The following is a 17756-nucleotide window of genomic DNA, read 5'->3' on the forward strand; positions in this document are numbered from 1 at the left end:
ACAGAAGAAAAAGCTCCCAGGTCCTTGCCACAAATGCATTTGGGCTTCCTTCCCTATCCCACGTCCTTCAGGGCCACCTGCTATCCCTAGCTGCAGTCAACTTGGTACCCAAGTCACAAATACAGTAGCTGTAATCTCAGTTCCTGCTATAAAGGCACAGAGAAATGCTCTGCAAGTCAAAGGGAAATGATGAAATCAGTGAGGGAGAAAGAACCAAAGAAAGTTAATGGATTTCATGAAAAAGCAATCAACAACCCAGTAAACCATACAATGCCCTGAGAATTACATTGTAAAAAAAGAAAAAAGAAAAAAAGCATTTGAACACAGCAATGACACTGTACCATTTTGATTTTACAGATGCCTTTCAGCTAGAGAGCTCACCCCAATCTACTAACATTAATTACATTTGTACAGCACCACTCTGTAGGAGACGTTAACAGAGCAATTTTATAGGTGAACAAAGGAACCACAGTCTGGTTTCCCGACACACTTATAATCTTATAATAATTACAGCATGACACTGCCTCTTGTGCTATGAACCAGCACATCCCTAATGCGCTGCACACAGCCCACTCCAGCTTCTGCAGACACCAGTCTGACAGCACGCTGGTATGGGAAAGGACAGCCCGACTGCCCGCACCGCTGGAGTCCTCCAGATGCAAGAGGGAAGAAAAGGAGGGGAAATCCATGCCCCGAACCATGAGTTCAAGGCAAGAGCTTTGCTCTGCTCCCTGTCCTCCATGGACCCTTTGGTGATATTTCAGGCACTGAGCCCCACTTACCATCTATGATCAAGGATGCTCTCTGGGTTGGCTTCTTTCCAGATTTGATGCGATACTCATTGATGGCGTTTTCGATCTCCTGCAGTTTCTTCAGGGCATTCAGGTAGGATGTCTTCCTCTGTTTCTTCAGCTTTTTGCTGACATTTGGGTCGCTCGCCAGGCGTCGGGCAGCCTCTGTGATCTGCGACTGAATGGCAAACTCCCTCTCCAGGCGCTCCAGCTCTGCCTCCTTGGAAAAGGGAAATAGGTTCTGGTTGCCATCAAACTCCCCTTGCCCGGCCATGGGGAAGCTCCCCAAGAGCCTGATTGCTCAAGACTCATCATCACGAAAACATCCATCATCATGCTGCTCTCCTAATCTCAGGGCCTACCTGTGCATACGACCTCTACCTGCTCACACGAATGGCTGGGAGCACAACTTGTGGGAGAGATGACAAATACAAGAAGGATGTTTGTGCTCCAGCCCTAACCCCCCTGTGCTAGCTGGCTTTCCACGCAGTTCAGCACAGCCCAGTTCAGTGGTGCTCTACTGTCGACACATTCATCCTTTCACACCTGCTTTATGGGCAACGTCTACCTCCCACCCTTTCCCTGTGCCTGTTTCTTACTCCCATATTTGAGCGCCATTCAATATCAGCCCTACGTATGTATGCAAAGCTACACCTTCAACTTTCTTGACAGGTATGTTTGACGCTTGCCAATCTCTTTGGGGAAACAAGGGAGAAGATGGCTAATTCCTCCCTGGTGTATGGCCATCACAACCCATGGGCAAATAAACCCCTGGTGTAATTATGGGCTGCTGTATCACGTTGCACCAGAAAATCGTCTCCTTGAATTATAAGCCATAAGGGTGATCTCAGAGCGAGCACAGTGTGTAACAGGAGGCTTTCTGTACACTGACGGCTCCAGCACTAGCCCTTGTAGGGTCTCAGCAGAGTTTTTAAATGCAGCCAGGTGTACCCTGGAAGCTACCTACTGATTTTTAGTTACGCTTAGAAGTCAAGGGATCTAGGCAGGTTTATGCCAGCACAGAAGCTGATAAAGTGCTTCCTGGCACGTAGAGACCCCAAGCTGTGATCTTCAAAGGTATTTGCTCTTTGTAATGTATTTGGCTACCTTTCCAAACTCTATGGAGTTTTTAGTGTTGGTCTGCTAGAAAGGGGAATACAATACACTGAAAATTAGGGAAAAAAGACAAACTCTTTTACTTCTAACGAATTGTTCATGTTCAGATCACAAGCACTGATAGCCAAATGTTCATGGAGAGCCTCCTGTTACGCAAATTCAAATCCTTTCTCTTTGCATATGCTGCGAGAGCTGATGCTGTGGGAATTTTAATCAAACTGAAATGGTCCTCTGAAGTTTTTATTCTGTGCTTCTGGCTTAAAAACAATCCCCCTGCTGTCAGTGGTGAGTCAGCATTGCCTTAAAACGGTAATTATAATTTCCCTCACTTTACTGAATACTGGACCCTCCACTCCCACCTTTTTAAGAGGCCTCTTTTTGAAGAATTCATAAGCTCTATCAACATCAAACTTATTAAAAGTGAATTTGACACAATAGAGCCTTAAGGCTGGGAACCTGGTTTGCTGCGTTCTGGCAAAATCCTTCCTGGAGTAAGCAATGGGGATTACAGACCAGGTATGGGCAATTACCAAGAAATACAATAGGACCCTACCCTGCAATTCATGCTCTGACAAAGCTCTTACTGAAGTTACCAAGAGTTGGGCGTGCGCTGTAATTTTAGGCCTTCACAGATTCAGTCCTAAATCACCCAGGATATCTTAGAAAAAAACATCTTCATTTTCCTCCCAGCCATTATTGTCTATTTTCTTCCAGTGAGGGCCCAATAAATAAAACCTCAGAAGATGAGGGCTATCATCTGCCTTCAGATGGAAGTGCGTTGCTTCAGTCCCCATCACAGTTGGTAATTTCAGTCCTGGAATTACGTGATTATGGGAGAATTTCACCTTTTGATTTAAATTGAGTTTCTAATGTTCATACTTGCTGAAACGTGTATGAAAATCATCACTGGCCTCTAAAAGCTCTAAAACAGGCAGCCAAATAAACACAGCTCAACATTATTCTTCGAAAAGAGAAATTTATGATTTTTCAAGGCAGTCTTAAAGTCTGACAGATGAAAAAGGTGGGAGGAAAAAAAAAATTGAGTCAGCATGTTTGAAATGCTGTTGCCAAAATGCAGAGTGCCTGCAACAGGGAGGAGCTGCTTTGCTGTCATGCTCTTCTGCCTGCTCACCTAACCCTGCTGCTGGAATAAGGAGATTCCTCACCCAAAAGCTGCCTCTTAGCAGTAGGATCTGGGGAAGCTGGAAATCAGGCTATAAAACAGAGCAGCCAACAGACTGCAGGGCTTTTAGGAGTAACCTAGCAAAGCAGTGCTTCCCTTTGAAAAGCTTAATTAAATGTGCTAGTTCATGAATATTTGACTTCAGTGGAATTCCTCTCCCAGGCTCCATTGAGGACAAAACCAAAGAGCTCCAGCTGTTTATTTTTTCAGCAGAAGTAAAATGCCAACAAAACGACAAATAGTTAATTCCCTGGCTGAACTGAGCCTTAAACCGCAGAGTCACACCACATCCAGTCTCTCTCCTTACAAAAATAAAAAGGAAACTCAAAACTGGAATATACACAAGTGTCTTGAGACAAATGCGTCTCTGCAGACAATGGCTTTTCTGTGAATCCGGTCCCGCCTTACAGCTGCTGCAGGCCTGTTTTCACAGCCACGGTTCAGGGCACTGACCCAGCACATTGTGGGAGCCAGGGAAGAGAACAAACACTCCCTGGCAAACTTAGAAAAACATAATTCCAGCTCTCTATAGGTAGGGACGAAAACTCTTTTGTTTAAGGATTGGGGAGTAAAATGCTTTTGTTTTGCTATTGCAGGGCTAAGATGGATATTTCTGGTGCTTTTCTGCCCTTTTAGGGGAAAAATACCTGGGTGCTTCTGGTTCTGAATTCAGATTGCTGCTAAAACAGAAAGCAAGTGGCTGTTTGTGCTAAAAATGTCAGGCAACAGCGGGGCTTAGATGGTTCAAGAGCCTCCTGATGTGTTCCTTACTCACACAAATCACTGCAGTCGGTCACTGGAGCATCTGGATCATCACTGGTCCAGTTGTCATCCAGGCTATTTCTGCTGCTTCTAGCAAAGCCAGGGTTTAACCCTGAAGGTTTAATCTCAACTCCAAGTCTGAACTAAGACCACTAACCCTCTCTCTGCTTCCCTGTTCTGGCGCAAAATGAAGAAAAAAAAAAAAAAAAAAAGGCCCTGTGACCAACTAGTCATTTACAGGAAAAACATTATGGCCCCTACATAATGCATGCTGGATGTCTTAGAGACCTGAGGTGGGGAAATGGGGCTGTAAGGGAAGGGCCAAGCCTCACCTCTCCCTTAGGCAGGATCTTCTGCTCATCCAGTTTAAAGGCAGTTCCTATTCTTCTTCTGACAATAGGTGGCTCCTCCCCAGGATCTAGAGGATATTCTCGCGGCAGCTTTCCTGTGAGCTCCTGCAAGAAGAAAATGCTGTTAGTCATCTGGCGAATGCTGTGGCGGAGTCCTGGCCTGTGCAAAGCACCACACCACGCTTGAACTGTGACTGTAAAGTGACAGGTGTTCACAGTCTTTCATTAACACCGTATCTAGTTCAGTCAGCTGGTAATATGTACAGGAGAGCATCCCGCCCTGCGAACACACTCAGCCTGGGATCTGACACTCAGAGTGGAGAGTTTTTCTAACCTGTGCACCAGTACGGATTTTGCTGATGGGGGGAAAATGAACAAAACTGCTAGTGGCCTGCTCAGCACCCGTTTGTGGGTGGTGCCCACCCCTAGTGCCTTGGGGCCTGAGGCTGAACAGATCGCAGCATTATTTTCATCTATGCTGTAGGGCTAGCAGGAAAGGACAGCTTCTGCTGATTTGTTTCTGAAAGGAGATCAGCAGATCTGACTGCGTTCGTGCATGATGCAGGCCTGCTGAGTCAGAAAGCCCCAATGGCAACAGCCATGCAGGTTATGACCTGCACATTAAAATATTCCCATGATGTGTCTGAGAGGAATGCAGTGAAAATAGTCACTAAAAGCAGTGCCTGGTACATAATTACCTGTATGATAACACTTCATGTATCAGACCCCCCTCCAAACCCAGGGGATGTCATGGGCAGCTTTGGAGTGATACTAGGTGATGCTTTGTCAGACTGATGGGGTCATTTGCAAAGTTTCGTTCAAAATCCTAAGCAAACTCCACAGAGCTGAGGAATATATGGAGCACAGGGAACAGCGAGTGCCAGTATTGATGTGAATGCTGTGGGTTTTTTTTCTTCTGGCATGCACAATACAGCCACACATATCTGAATTAAAGGCATTCAAATGCCTACAGAATAAGGCAGGAGCCTCACTACCAGAACAGCCCAACTCCTTGTACTCAAAAGTCCCCCTATGAAGGACAAAAGGCTTTTGTGTTCTTTAGCATCAGCCTTGAGAGGATCCAGCTGGCAGAATAACCTAAATCATCTGAATCCCAAAGAACAGGGGCTGACCTTAATGCGAGCGTGAGTGTGCAGCTCAGGCCCCTCCTGCCTGCCCTGGCCTCTCCCCAGCTCCCTAATGGGGGCTTTCTTTCTGCTCTTTTCAGGTCACTAGGAAACAAGGACCTGGCCTTTTCAAATCCTTCCTCCAAGCAGTTCCCAGCAAAACGGGTTTTGTGCACAACCTGCTTTTGTGAGAGGCACTGCTGCAGCATCTCGTGGGTCCCATCCTGTGTTCCCCACTCCAGCCCTGCAAAGTTATTTCAGCTGCTCTCCTGTAACATGTTTCTCCTAGTGTTATGTGGCTCTAATTATTGCATCAAGACACAGATTCTTGTATCCTTTCCTGAGGGAAACAAGGGCATTTTCTTTATAACCCCTAACTTAACATGAAGCAGGGCAGGAGGGAAAGAGTTAACATCTTCTGTAAAATGCCCAAGATTTGGGCAGAATAAAATTAATGTGCACTACCATGCTGCCTTCATAAGCTGAAAAGTATTCACAGACACAGTCCTGAAATGTAATCTAAATTAATAAGTAACTGGAGTGGTGATGGCCTGAGGTAACTCAATGCCACTCTTATGAATGGCTCTGACCATGCTATTTGAGTAGGTCCCCACTTTTAACCCTTTTTCATCTTCTTAATTCACCTCCTTCTCCCTCTATTTTGGCCATTCCTATGCCAAAGCAGATAGGACTCAGGGCAGTCTGAGAGGAAATGCTCCCAACAGCAGGGTATTGATGGATGAGCTGAAGGGTTGCAAGACTGGGTCAGATCCCAAATGTCCATCAACTGCCTCTCTCAGATCATCTGTAGAAAGCAGTGACAATTTTTACCAGCTCTTAAGTTGCTGACAGATGGGCAGCTGTGCTGCAGTGTGTTACGGCGTTATTGCTCCTGACTGCTGGAGTCAGCTCCAGCGGGGAGCTTGCATCTGGGCCCTGGTTGCACAGCGCAGTGTCTGAGGCTGCACCACAGATGAGGATTGTGTTAAAGTCAGAGCATAGGGCTGTGAGCTCCCGTGACTGAGGCACAGGCACTTCTTCCCTTCTACGTACACTCCTGCAGGGCATTAGCCTTCAGGCGGAGTTAGCTTAGGGTGGTAAATTCTCCCAGGACAAGCAGAGATCTCTCAACTTTGTCCATCAGTCCCTGAAGAGCGTGTGACCACTTCCAGCAGATGATCTTAGTTCTGCACTCGATGGACTTCTGGCACTGGATCTGCTCCTGCAAACTTTATCAGCTAAGTTGTTTGCTGAAGTCAACGAGGACTTCTCAGGTGAGAAAGGATCACCCATGTTGAGTAAGAGGGGAATTGGGGCCACAGAGATTTCTGCTGTTGAGAGCTGTTTTCCATAGCTTATTCCTGTTGGTATTAAAGCCACAGCCAAACTGCAACAAATCGCAATGAAAGCTGAATCAGTGGCCAGTGACCCAGTTCCCCTCTTTTTGTCAAAGGCGAGATACACATTAAATATTAAGCAACGGCTGGAAGATCTCAGTGCCACTGTCTGCAGCCAGCTTCCTGTTTTGTTACACATCATGACTTCTTGTTAAATTCAGATTTTTTCAGGCCTGGAAAACAAAGGAGGATTGCTGAATGACCCATGCTAATCTGTGTCTCCATGCACATTTGTAGTAGGGTTTTCATTTCCAAAAGTATTAAATTCATCTTTAAACTGGTCAACATCTACTCCAAGAATGAACAGACATATGAGTGGGAAGGTTACGGGATGAGTTCCTCAGCTGTTCTGCCTGCTCTTCCCCAGCACTCTGGGATCACCAGCGGTTCGTCTTCACAAGGTCTGCTACTACACTGCCATTCTTCTCCAGCAGCGCCAGGGCTTTCTGCATGAAGGGACTCTATATGGAGGATTTCCCATGCTGTACTTTGCACAGCAAAAGAGAGACCCCACGTGCTGTACATAAGCCACACAATCAGCTCTTCAGCTGTCTGAGATAGCTACATCTTAAGGCAATACATGGAGCTGGAAGGCAGCAGATAAACTGGGGAGCAGCTGGGAGCAGGAAGAACATGTCAGGAGAAGAAAAGCACCTAAGGCCAGACCTGCTCTAGGAAGAAAGTATACCAGCCACATTTTTTTGGCTAATAAAGTAAAAAGCATTTGAGGAGTGAGTTACCAGTACACAGGACAGCCTCTCTACGCCATTTAGGTACATGCATATTCCTGCCAAAGTCAATGACAAGCCTAGCAGGAGCCTGGCTGAATGCATCTCAGATGCAACTTCAAACAGGAGACACGGATGCTCAACACCCTCCTAACCCCAAGTCATGTGAATATCCAACTGACATCGGGTCCCCCTCCTCCGGAGGGGAAAATGCCCCATGACATTGCAATCTGGAGTTGAAATGGCTGAACGTTACTGAGGCCTTTGTACAATGCTGTGCTTTGAAACAGGTGACTGCGGAAGGACTTGCTTTTGCTGTTTCCGTGCCTCTTCCGAAAAACAAGCATGCTATAATAATGCAAGCAACCAAGTGTTACAATTTATAAAATGTCCATTGCCTACCGCTTCTCGGAGACACAGTTTCTTCAGCTCTTCCAAGCGCTGGCGCAGTGTCTCTTCCAAAGCTTCTTGCCTGGATTTCAATGCAGCCAGCATGTCTTTCTTGGCAGACTGAGAACTATCTGACTCTTGGGAACCTATCAACAAACAATGATTTCACTAGGCCAGCTGACACTGGAACACACATCTGGAGTGCTTGTGAATTTTACCAAAGCCTATACTTTGGATGCAGTCTTTCCAAAAAGAAATCAGACTATGACACGAAGCAGGTGTTACCCTGCTTCATGTTTGTTTACAGCAAATCCTTAATGCTTAAGCTAACAGACGGAGGTTGGACAGTGCAGCATACAAAGACATCTGTAATCATTTTTCCAGAAAAATAAATGCAACACAATTATTCATGTAAAATCATAGAAAAAAAGACATACCATTCCCGTAAAAGTTCCCAATAGCAAATAACAGTACAGTTTACAAAGCACTGGGGATGGATTTTGAGGAGAGTAAGCCTAGGAGAAGCCATTTGAAATACAGCCTGCTTATTTAAAAACTACAAAGACCCTAGTAGCAAATACTGAATTCAATCCACTTAAGTGTCTGCTTTATGAAAAAAACGTAATGCAACAAAATTACCTAGAAAGATTGCTGTAACATAAGCTAAGCTGAAAAACAAAACCAGAATAACAATAGACTGCAGGAGGTCTTCCCAGGACGGTAGCTGTTTCTTGTTAAGAGGTAGGTCAAGATATTTAAGCTGTGTGCCCAAATGGCATGGTTTTCCAAGTGGCAATTGCCCGGCAACTTCCACTGAAATAAGTCCATTCAATTCTCTTGGTGCAAATCCAGAATTAAGTCAGACACTCACTCAGGTGTCACATCAGCATTTGTGACTTCAGTTCTTATGGGGAACATACTGATGGGATTCCTGATTTTATTTTGGTTTAGGATGATGCATCAATCACTGTCCAAGGTCTAGGTTCTCACATAAGGGGCAACTTTGGATGCACCCCCTTTCTGAGTGCCCAACTTGAGTTTTTATAGGTGGCTGATATTTTTTAGGATGTGCTTAGCACTTACCCTCTTTAATGAATCTCTGGGCTCAGGCATGAGTTTACAATGAATCCGCTACTTCACCCTGATCCCCCTGAGTGCATGCTTTCCTGAGTGCAGCCTTTCATCACAGAATAAGGACATTAAGGCTATGGCCACGCTGTGAGATGAAAAGCAAGCTCAAGAAGGGACAAACTCCATCCCCACACACTTTCCACTTATCCTGATGACTGCTATTAATTATAGCTGTAGCTCAAACTGCCCACGCTATGTTTACAGAGAGCTGAGTTCTGGTATCTGTGGTGGATTCAATGGTGGTTCCATCCACAGAACGTGACTGAGAGCTGCAGCTTGGTGCACCCTCGAGCTCTGCCTCATACCCAGCTCTGGGACTCAGTTTAAGTCTGCATCTGAAACTATTTTTAAGTAAACCCCATATGGGACCTTAAGCTGGGCTGACTAGATGGGGCTGCCATGTTCTCACAAGTTAAAGGGTTGTTTTTCCTTAAACAAAGATGTCTAGTGCTATTTGCTGATCTAACATATCTGAGACATCTCCTGTGGGGTGACAGATGTGACACAGGACCTTATGAGACCCCTAGCCTTTCGGACTGGCAGTGGGATACTCTAACCCACCTAAAATGGCACCAGACACCTCTGTTTATATAGCCAGATTGTGTCCAGAGTGTCTCCACAGGGACTTCATGCAGGTCATCTAGTTCCCTCTAAGTTCGTGCCTGCAGAGAAGCCTTTGACTCAGCAACGCTGTCAAGGCAGTTTCTCCTGGACGGGCTCAGTGGTTCTCAGCCCTCGGTGTCCCAGGCTGACTTTTGGGGGGCTCCGCTGCCTCTGTAGAGCAACAGCAGAGAGAAAGCAGGCCCTTATTATCCACAGAAGCCAGATTTTATGGGATGTCACGTGCAGGTCTCTGTGCACCTGTGGATTGGAGGGGCTTCTAGATACATTTGCAGCTTGGCCTCCCGAGTGTACGGTGAACTCAGGCTAAGTTGGTTGAAAAGATTGCTGCCATTTCACAAAGCTCTGGAATGAACCTGGGAACAATTCTTTGGTTTGGCAGCAAAACACAGTGAAATTTGTGCTTTCAGTTTCATCTTTCATTGCTACTATTCCATCAGACTGTTAAAGCTACATTGAAAAAGGATCTAGGGAATCCATGCCGGGAAACAGCTCTGCATTGGTCCAGAGGGAGCACAGAATGTCACAGATCTTTTCCACCATTATATTCTGCAGTTTTCATACAGGAAAACTGGCACTTATTCCGCAAAATGCGGGTTTTAAGAACCTCTTAACCCTCCCTTGTAACACCCTTTATTGGGCTGTCCTGGAGTGGGAGAGGTGGGAAAAGGTTCTCTAAAGGTCAACCAGGTTGAGCATCATCAGATGAATCAGGACAACCACATGGTAACATCTGTTTACTTGCCGTAACTGCCCCCACTTCATTTGGGTTTGTTTGCCCTCCCAGAGCAACAAAATTCAACTCCGCGAATCCATCTGCACTGCAAGAACCTCACAGGATCCTTCCGAGGAACCTTCTGTTTGCACTGGCAGGGGAAAGGCCTCTCCAGCATTTAGTCATTCTTAATAGTAACCCTGGTGAGCAGTTACTAGCAAAAGCTGAACTGCTGAACCTCTCTGTTTAATTGCCAACAAACTGTTGACCCCCGGTAATAAGCTGCTCATGATTCCTGCAGATGTTTCAATCCTTTTTTTCCTTTTAGGGTAACTTCAATGACCCATGTTTTCCTTTCAATTGCTCTTCCCCTTTCCTTCCTCTCTCTGCTCCCTACCTTCCCATCAGTCTTTGATTTATTTTTAAAATCTACTAGTTTTTGTACTGCTTGTTGCCACAGCAGCTACATAGATGCTAAACATTTAAAAACACACGAATAGTCTGAGCTGTGCCCAGACGTCTGTGCTGATTTGAGGTGTGATGACAACAGGGAAATAAATGGCTTGTAACCGAGCTGGTACAGACCCAAATCAAGCACAGACAGTTCATGGCATTTGCTCCAGCTGTGTTAAACCTGTATAAGAGCCACACTGGTCTCAATCCTGATGCATTCGGGGCAATGTCTACTGAGTGCACATTTTGTCATCTTTGTCACTCCTCCTAGGAAGCAAAGGATTTGGGGAGAATCTGGAAGTACATTGTTACATTCTGAATTAAGCAATGGGATTACTGCTAAAACCATGTCCTTTTTGGCATTAGCAAAGCAGTTCAAATTAACTTATATCCAGTGTCTTTGTCTCACAGCCTTCCAGTGTAGTGAGGGTTTATGGGATTGAGGACAGGGCACTCACAGTTCAGGGCTTGTGATGCTAAACTTTCTTAGCTTAACCACACCTGACTTTGATAATCCCTTGGGCATTCTGCAAGACCTACTTACTTCCAGAGGCATTCCTGAAGAGAAGGACTGGGCTGGGCTTTCTGTCTAACTGCCTCTTCAGAAACTTCTGGCTCTTTTTTTTTTTTTTTTACTTAAAAGCTGATCTATTTTGGGCTTAGATTGTTTAGATTTTTACAGGTTTTATTCTCTGCTTGCTCCTACAGGTGTAACGCAAATATAAACTTGCTCGGTCAGCTGAATCACACCAGTGTGAGATGATTGTACAGGAGCAGAAAACAGCAATTTGTGTTGCTGGTATGCCTGCAGCATCCATTAGAAGCTCTTTACTTATAAAAAGGTATTAATTCTGCCTTGAGCAAAACTGTGGCCACAGAGCCACTTTTAAACCCAGTGTTAAGTGACCCAAAAATGTCAGAACAAATCAAGAGACCACAAAAACAAGGAAAGAAATAACTAAAGACCAGCTCAAACCAAACCAACCAAGCAGACGCTACCTTGAATCTTCCTTATTAAATATGATGCCCACTGAGTCAGGGCTGCCTATGAAAATTATTATCCAGCCTCCTTCCCATTTGCAGTGCACAGATTTACCAAATTCTGCATTTTAACACACGCTTCTCTAGAACCATTTGAGGGTCCTAAAAGAGAAAGGGTTGTGAAAACATTGGGTAGCAAGCATGGGGCCACCTCTGACAGGCACCAGGAACCTGCTGAATTGGGGCATGTTTTTATAGCTGGTCCTGCTGGTTTAATTTCAAACTGAAGGAAATCCTACATGACATTTCCTCCGGAGCACACATGATGGGATGCAAGTCTTGGCTCAATGCCCAATTAGTTTGTGATATGCTATTCTTCTGATACTCGATCAGCCTCTGCTCCTCCTTCTCTGGGTGACTTCTCCATCCCCTGACATTCAGGGGAAGAGGTGCTTTGAAACAGGGAGATTGTGGTCCTCGCTGGTCAACTAATTCCTCCAGCATAATCCATGACTAAGCTCCTTCACCAGTGCTAATGGGCTGGTTTCTGATCCCTCCTATACCGGTGAAGTTAAGAGCATCTCAGTGACGTTGACAGGGCTATGAAGCAAACAAGTCACATCCCCAAAGGGTCTGATCAACATGATGTGCTGAGTCTGCATGCAGGGGTTCCTGGTTAGCAGGTGTCTGCTCCAAGACAAGCCTTGCTTTAAAGCTCATCAAAGGTGAGCCACAGAAATGTGAGCCACAGTTTTGGAGAGGAAAGCCCTAACAGTGATTCGCTGTTTGTCCCTATTTCCACCACCTAATGTAGTAGAGTGGAGTCAGCCTGGAAAAGAGATAAATGAGAATGATGAAAATAAGCAGGGAAGAGAGATGGGATGCTGAAGAGAAGAAGAGGGAGCTGAGCCTCAGTGTTAGCACCTGTAAGAGGAGATGCAGCAAAGTGGCTGAGCAGCGGCAAGGCAAGAGCATCGAGGCTTAAATAAGAAAACAAACTTCACAGAGGCCCTGCTCATATCACTCATATCCAGTTGTGCAATGCTGGCAATCTCTTTGATACCTCTCTTCTCTCTTTCTCTTGCAAGTCTCCTGCTCCAGGAAAAATGCATCTAAATAAGGCAAATCCTTCATACTACAGCCTCCTGCCAGCTCCAGCTTGCTGGTGTTTCAGCGAGGTCCCTGTGGAAGGCTGTCCCCTGAGTGGGGTGGGGAGGTCCCCTCACGCTTGCTCCGTGCCAGAGCCTGAGCTGAGTCACAGCACTGGGACGTCGGCACACAACAGCCAGCAAACTCAGACAGTTGCTGTCTCTCAGCTCTGCCAGACAAATAGGATATCCTCCACGGCGCGCGGGAGCCCAGCTGGAGCTGCTCCGCACAGGATGCGCTCAGATATCCTGTGGGCGACTCATCTCCGCGAGTCCCCGCGCTCACGGGCCTGGCCAGAGGCTGCATGGGTTGCTGTTTATCCGCTCTGACACTCACTAGGGTAGCGCAGCTGGGAGACGGCCCTGCCGGATGGGGAGGTGGGGGCCGGGAATTGGCTGGCTGGGCCCTGTCTGCACGCTTGTGGCATTTTCTAACGTAAACAGGCTTGTGCACAGGAAACCTCCGCTGCTGCTGCTGAAGTAACAGGGCTTGGGGGGCCGGAGGCTCCTCCAGGACATCTGCAGAGCTAAAGCAGCGGTGCTCCTCTGTGGTGTCTCCGCTACCCAGTGACATGAAGGATGGGATATCTACAGCCAGTGGGAGTTTGGGGCTCAGCCTTACAATAATCCCATGATAGCGGGATTCCTCCATAGCTTGGAGCCCTGCACAGCTCTTACAGCACAGTCTGCTGTGAAGAAAAAAAAACAGCTTTGAACTCATTTGATGTCATTCTAATAACAACCTCTGCTGATTTTGATCGTGGTTCATGCCAGTCTGAAAGCAGAACCAGACCCCACCTCTTTATTCCTGGGCAAATCTAATCCAAATATCCAGGGATAGCACAGAGATCCTGAACAGAAGTTGGTGCTGTGAGCTAAGTCTTGGCAGCCCACTGATTTGGGGGCCCGTTCCAAGCCAAAATGCTGACAAAAGGTTAAAAGGGGAGTTTCTAAGAAATATACCTGGCAGCTTCAGGGACCAAACCTACAACTTTGCAGTGGACAGAGGTCAAGGGCCTGGGAAATAAGGAGGACCCAGGAACGGGGGGTTCTCCCAGCTTAGGCACTGAACTGCTGTGACCACGGGGAAGTCACTGTCCCAGTACAAGACTCCATTTCCTCTCCGCAGTGTCCAGAGACTGTAAATATTGTGGGGAAGCGACTGCCTCTCAAGGCACAGCTGGATCTTGGCCAAATGCTGTGACAACCCTAAGCAATAACAAAAGCTTCCTTGCAGTCTTGCTGCAAATCCAAGAGATACAAGGCAGCTTCAGTGTGCCTCTCACGGTGGTGATGGCCCCTCCACTGAGGGGGAGTGAGATGAAAAGAGGAAATGGCTACAAATAGTTTCCAGGAAAAAAGGACAGAGAATGGCAGGGAAGCAGGGGCAGAGGCAGTAAACAGAAAGATATTCAACTCTCCCCTTGTGATTTCATGTCACTCAGGGTATTTATAGCCTGGAAATCTACTGTGGCCACTTAATCATTTGCACTCATTCTCTCCAACACACAAGCTGTACCGCGATAACCCATCATTGTTGTGATTGTGCCCCAACAATCTTCCATCTACAATGGGAGGAAACGCACATGCTGGGCCTGAGCCAGCGAATGTGCCCTGCTGGGACAGGCAGCCAATGCCCCCTCCCGTTCCGCAGCGCGGCAGGGGCTGGCTCAGCTCTGCCAGCCGGCTCGAGGGAAGGAGGATCTCGGAGCACAGCGGTGACTGTGGGGAAGCAATCCAGGGCCTCTGGTTCCCTATTCTCTGTCCTCCTCCAACAGACATCTTTTCTCTATACCTCCCTCCCACCACAAGTGCGCTTGTAGCTGCTGGAAGTCACGCGGCAGCAGCAAACGCCACATCTCTCCTTTAAAGCCTGGGGAGAGCCCTACTCACACAGCTGGTAGGACCGACAAGATAGGAATCTGGAAAGAGCCATGCTCTCCCGGCCCACTGGAGCACCAGCAGAACCTCCACTGAAAAGGAGATTCTCAAAGTCCTAGATAGGCATCCAGGTAGTCTCACCTACCTACCCCAGCCAGAAGAAATGACTCATCCAGTCAATGAGCTCTGCATAGGGCAATTAGGCAGGGGGCATTAACTAGGGCTATTCTGCTGAGTCTGCAAACCCCACTCAGCCAGAACGGATGTGAGCAGGGAGCAAAAACAATACAGAAATAAAAGCCTGGGCAGCTCTCAGTTTGGGATTTCTATCCATATAACCCAGATCAGGTGCTGGCCCTACAGAAGCTTTTTTCTGGGCCTAATTTTCTGCTGACTTCACCTGGATAACACTCTCTCCCAGTGTGAGAGCAGAAGCAGACCCCCATTTTTTTTTCCAGAAAGGCTAAAAGCCAGTGTATTAACATGAAAACAGGATTACTACCAAGTAGCTTTCACAAACTTGGGAATGGTGCCCAGGAGGCTGAGATCTTGGAAAGACCTTAAGAACTTCCTTGGAGTACTTAACGTTATTTACTTTGCAGCAGGAGAGTTGGAAAAAATGCCAAACAAACAAAGGGCTCCAACAACCCGACACCAGGCTGGGAGCTGCCCAGCTACTACAGTTCCCTGAGCGATGGGAGGCACAGAGACGGATTGTGTGCTTGTCAGGAGGACCTAAGGAACAGAAAGGCATCTCTGTTCACAGGCAAGGCAAGGAACTGCACAGCGGGCTGCTCCAGAGCTCAATAAGCATTTCACATTTTAACCCCTTGCTGGACATTTTCCAGGTGGGAGAGGGTAGCATTTAAGAGACATGTAGAATACAGTGATGCAGAACTGATCTATTGAGTCAGAGAGGGCTCAATTTTATAGCACGTGCATTCTTAGATGGGACTGTTCCCTTGGCAATCACAAAGAGGTTATTTTCTGCTGTAACATATCTCATCAGAATGGATTTCGATAAATTCAAACAACACTTAACCCATGACATTTAATTGACTGGTACTATTAATTATACAGATACCAGCAACTCTGTCCTCCTGAAAAGATTCTAACCTGAGGAGCTTAAAGCACTTTTGCAAACTATTCATCCTTGCTTTGCTCCTGGAGTGACATTTAGCACTGTTTTACAGACAGCTTGCCCTGTCCAGACTGACAGGGAGTCTGAAAGAAATGCAGAAAAGCTCCTGACTCTTGCTCCTTGTTTCTTCTCTTCTGTTTCACTGTCCCTCTCCTTTAGCAACTTTTCTTAGGTTTATTTTGCAGTCATATTTCTTCCTTTTATGGGAAGGTGCTCAAAGCCACCAAAAGAAACCTCGAGGTCCCTGGCACTAGTTTGGCGGAGAGTGCTAGGAAACAGTTCCTTTGGGCCTGAGAGACCAGGCAAATTCCAGCATCGGAGAGGCAAGGTAGCTTCTGTGAAGAAGTTACCCTGCCTCTGTGCTGCTGAGGGACACCACCAAATCCCCAGCCCTGGTTTCCCTAGTGAGCTGCACTGGCAGACCACTTCCCCACAGCTGGTTGGGGAATGCTTCATGAAAGCATCTGCTGAAGACAGCAAATGGCCTGGGGAGAGACAGATATTAGCGGGTGCTTAGGGGAGAGACTGTGAAGAGAGGCCAGGCCTCAGCTGGGAAGAGAGAGTTGAAGATGACATCCTGGGGACAAAGAGGAAATGAGCAGAGGCAGTGAGAGAGGGGGAGGCCTGCAGCCTGTGCTGTTTGTGGGGCAGTGTGCTGAGAGATGGGCCGACACACCTGGACAGACAGAGCAACTGAAAGGAAGTGTCTTTCATTTCTGCAGGGCAGCTTCTGGCAGCTCCTCCGTTATTTCACAGACATGGTCCCACCACATTTCTCTGCAGTTACAGGATAAAGAACCTACCTGATGACAGGAGACTCCCGCTGCTGCCGCTGATAATTTTGCCTTTACTCCCCATGTTGGCCAGCTTTGAGGTCTTGAGAGTTCCAGTTTCGGTCAGGTCAATAGCAATCTCACTCAGGCTTCTTGCAGCATGAATCTTGGACTGGAAGTGGACATAGGAGTTAGTAGCACTTCTCTAAAGCTCACAGAAGCAAAAAGACAGTTCACTATGGCAGGAAACAGGCCTTGCAGGAAACAGGTCTCCGCAGCAAACTTGTATTATTTTACAAAAATAGAGCAAATCTGGCACTGTATTCACTGCTGCACTTTTTGCATTCTTAAGTGGGTGCAATTCTGGCATTGCTTTCTGCTGTTTGTTATTTTCTCTGCTTTGCCAAGGACTTTTTCCCCCCTTAAACAAATATGTATGGAATTACTGTATTAACAAATACAGTAGGAAACCTCTAGTAATGCAATGTAATGAACTGCAAACCCCAAAGACTAAAGACCAGCTTTAGCATCTAAAGGAAGCCAAGACATGTCTTTCCATGTTTGCAACGAGGTTTGGACCAAGATACTGTGAGGACATGGCTTAAATGGGCTGTCATGAGAAGACGGAAGAAAACAGAGGCAAAAAAAAACATGTTCAGGTTATGGTCCTAACTAAGAAACAGCAAACAATGCCCTTACTGGGAGGGATCTCTTCAGAATCCAGGACTTCTTAAACTATTAACATTACTCCAGTGAGAAAACAACGGCTAGCCCCAGTAACTGGCCACAAACAGCACAAGGAGTCATCCATTGTACCCCACCAAATGTCAATGACCAAGGCACCTCCTGGGGAAAATAAACATGCATATTGCATAAACAATGTTTTGTGTGGCTATGAGAAATTTTCAGACCTCTTTCTAGCCTGTACAACTTTAAGATCACCTTAAAATAGCATATGCTATATCAGAACAATTCCCAAGCCCCTCTACTCCCGTATCTCACTTTTGACTGGGGTCACATCCAGATGCTTCAGAGGAAAAGATATGGAAACTTTTCATTAAGCAGTTG

The 17756-nt window shown here is 46.5% G+C and overlaps 1 protein-coding gene across 7 annotated transcripts in view; it reads right to left on the reverse strand.

Annotated features, from left to right (window-relative positions):
• The window catches only part of FRMD4A (FERM domain containing 4A), a 299143-nt gene that overhangs the window by 14634 nt on the left and 266753 nt on the right, over positions 1-17756 (reverse strand). For all 7 annotated transcript variants that reach the window (XM_064504777.1, XM_064504774.1, XM_026119401.2 and 4 more), the window contains exons 14-17: positions 16719-16860; positions 7857-7990; positions 4185-4307; positions 783-1011 (exon numbers count right to left, since the gene is read on the reverse strand). In XM_064504777.1, the coding sequence (XP_064360847.1) occupies positions 783-1011; positions 4185-4307; positions 7857-7990; positions 16719-16860 (628 nt within the window). The remainder of the gene's footprint in view (positions 1-782; positions 1012-4184; positions 4308-7856; positions 7991-16718; positions 16861-17756) is intronic.

Source organism: Dromaius novaehollandiae, chromosome 1 (genome assembly GCF_036370855.1).
Source record: "Dromaius novaehollandiae isolate bDroNov1 chromosome 1, bDroNov1.hap1, whole genome shotgun sequence".
Lineage (NCBI taxonomy): Eukaryota > Metazoa > Chordata > Aves > Casuariiformes > Dromaiidae > Dromaius > Dromaius novaehollandiae.